Source organism: Malania oleifera, chromosome 1, assembly GCF_029873635.1.
Source record: "Malania oleifera isolate guangnan ecotype guangnan chromosome 1, ASM2987363v1, whole genome shotgun sequence".
Classification (NCBI taxonomy): domain Eukaryota; kingdom Viridiplantae; phylum Streptophyta; class Magnoliopsida; order Santalales; family Ximeniaceae; genus Malania; species Malania oleifera.
In genome coordinates, this window is record NC_080417.1 from 30,511,402 (window position 1) to 30,514,497 (window position 3,096).

A 3,096-nucleotide genomic window follows, 5' to 3' on the forward strand; every position below is an offset into this window, starting at 1 on the left:
ATAAGGAATAATTATTTCCAGATTTTTCTCGTGGAATGTAATTAGGAACATATAAAAATTAACTATTTTCTTAATTTCAAAAATTTAAACTATATTTCACCTTATAATAAAGAATAACTATTTGGCCAAATCAAGCCATGTGTAATTCAATTCCCAAACACAGACATATTCTCAAATAATAATAATAATAATAATTTTAGAAAAAAAAAAAACATTTAAATAACTCAACCAAAGAACTCGGAGTTCACCCTCTGAGGCACGTACTCCTGAGGATGGATAACGACCACAAAGTGCATGGAGCGGAGATAGCATTCTTAAAACTCTTCCACCCTAAACTCTCCCTCTCTCTCTCTCTCTCTCTCTCTCTCTCTCTCTCTCTCTCTCTCTCTCTCTCTCTCTCTCTCTAAAAAAATTTGTCTCCTGGGTTTCATGGTAGCCTCGAATATGTTGCTGTATTCTCCAGCATCCGCAACCTCACTCCCATACCCGCAGCTCAAGAGCTTGATCAAAATAACTATGATTAGAAGTGGGCTGAAGGTGTTGGGAATGGTCAAAGATCAGAGCAGTAGCGGCGGCGGCGGCAACGGCAGTCCCGCAGCCCAGAAAGCGGCCATCGCCGGGGGTCTGGTCTCTGCTCCAGTCATTGCTTGGTCTCTGTACACCCTCAAGACCACGGGGTGTGGGCTGCCGCCGGGCCCCGGGGGGTCCATAGGCGCGCTGGAGGGTGTGAGCTACCTCACCGTGGTGGGAATCGTGGGTTGGTCCCTCTACACCAAGGCCAAGACCGGGTCGGGTCTGCCCAACGGTCCTTTCGGGTTGTTGGGTGCTGTTGAAGGCTTATCCTTCTTGTCCTTGCTTGCCATTGCCCTAGTGTTTGGGCTGCAGTTTCTGGAGAAGGGCTCCATCCCCGGACCCCTCCCCGGTGACCAGTGCTTTGGCTAGCTGGCATATCTCTCTCTCTCTCTCTCTCTTGATGAAGATAAGGTGCTATTGGTCCACAAGCTCCGTAGCTCAGCTCCTTTGGCGGCCATGATTAATTTGTCCAATCTGTCATGATAAATTGTTGGGGACAGAGGCAATATTTGATGTTGATTTTTTTTTTTTTTTTCAAAAGATAAATTGCAATGATGGAGTTTATTGTTAATTAATTATTATCAATCTTTGACATTTTTCCTTCCATTTCTTTGGTTGATGGGGCAATTATTATTGGGCTTGAACTATTTCGGTCGATCTTTACCTCACTTTAAACTTTTAATGATGATGGTCTAGGAGACCAGGTGATTTGCTTGGATCATAGTGGCGTTTGAAATAATTTCACACCCCCCCACCCCCACCCCTCCCCCATGTTTTTATGGATTTAACAAAAAATTTTCGATAAATTCTTAATGTATGTATGCTACATTTTTCATTTGTAATGAATCAAACACATACATACATTTTAAAGATTTTTTTGAACCAAATCACTACTAAGCTAAATCTCCATAGCTCAAATCAGGGGATTGCTTCTTAAGGAGCTACAATGTAGGGAAGAAGTCACATGATTCACAATTTTTTACCTTAAGAGCAAAATTGAATATTAAAATAAAAAAATAATTACGTAAATCCTATGATTTAAACCAAAAAAATGTATAAATTCCCGCATAATTCAATGAACCCATCTAGGCATGAATTTGACAAGATTGCACCTAATATTTATCACTACTACAAGCATGGTGTCCTAATCTTCTTTTATCTTCATTAAGTTGAAAAATAATTGGTATTCATGATTAATGATGAATGCTTTAGCTTTTACACTATTAAAATGCATAATTTATAAACATCATGTATAATTGCTTTTTGAGCGTTTAAGCATATTGAGTGTGCCATTTTTATCCAACTTCTCGGAATATGACGGTAATCGTTTAGTTAAGATAGTCACCATAAAAAATAATTGGTCTAATGTGAATCACCTATTCTCTAGTCATCCAAGTAACTAATTGGAGAATCGTCTAGAAAAAGCATAAGTCAAACACTACAGGCGACACATAAATTGCTTAAAAGGTGAAATCACTCATCACCCATACAATAGAGAACACAAAGTCTTCAAGTGACAATGGTTGTATAAGTCATCAAACAACATTGGTCGCATATGTTATTAGTTGAAATTCATCACCTAAAATATTTAGTATGTCATCAAGTTAAGGTCGTCCATCATTAAACAACAAGGTCGCAGCAGATAAGTATTAGGCAAATATGTCAATTATAATAATTTGGATCTTAATCTATATTATGAAATGGTTCCAATTTATGATCATATTTTAAATATTTTATAAACTTCCTTTGTTATTTTGATTCTATACTTATTACAGTAGAATTAATATAAGTTTGACTCCAAATTAATGTGTGTGTGTGTGTATGTGTGTCTATATATATCCATAATAACTATTATGTTTAGTCTAATTAATTTAGATTCTATCTTATTGAGATTATAATTCGTTTCTTAAAATTAGGACTGTAAACGAGTTGAACCGAGCCAAGTTTTGTTATGCTTAAACTTGTTCATTAAATTTTTAACCAAACTTGAACTCAAGCCGAGTTTAAATGGAACTTTAGAGATCATTTAGAACCACTTATGCACAAGTACTTTCAAGAAAAAGTGTTGAATTTAAGTGCTAATAATAAGTACTGAATTGGAAAAGTGTTAAAAGTTATAAGTTGAGTTTAATTGTGTTTAAAATAAGAGGTATTTGGATACTTTCTTTTATTATAAGTTACTATATGATTATTTTTAAACAAATTTTAATTTAAAAATATTAATATTTTTTTAATTAAAAAATTCATTAATAATTATTTTAGTTATTATAACTAAAATTTAAATATTTTGTATTAAAAATAACATAATAGTATTGTTTAATTAAAAAAATCTTAGTATTAATGTACATTTACACCATATTAATTACTATGATATTAAATAGACCTGAAAAAATGGATAAAAATCCGTTAATCCGAACAGTATCCGATCCATTTTAACTGACTCATAATCATCCGTTTGTTAAATGAGTCGAATATAAGTTTTCATTTTCATATCCGCCCCCTTAGCGGGTCGGGTCGGGTTTA

The 3,096-nt window shown here is 34.7% G+C and overlaps 1 protein-coding gene across 1 annotated transcript; it reads left to right on the plus strand.

Moving 5' to 3' along the window:
- Positions 1-255: 255 nt before the first annotated feature.
- Positions 256-1,177, plus strand: LOC131158295 (uncharacterized). The gene has a single exon (XM_058113065.1). It carries the CDS (start codon positions 430-432, stop codon positions 940-942), a length of 513 nt encoding a protein of 170 aa, XP_057969048.1. The 5' UTR covers positions 256-429; the 3' UTR covers positions 943-1,177.
- Positions 1,178-3,096: the final 1,919 nt, after the last annotated feature.

Excerpts from the sequence above, each read along its gene's own strand:
- LOC131158295 (XM_058113065.1), top strand. The coding sequence starts at position 430 with ATGGTAGCCTCGAATATGTTGCTGTATTCTCCAGCATCCGCAACCTCA.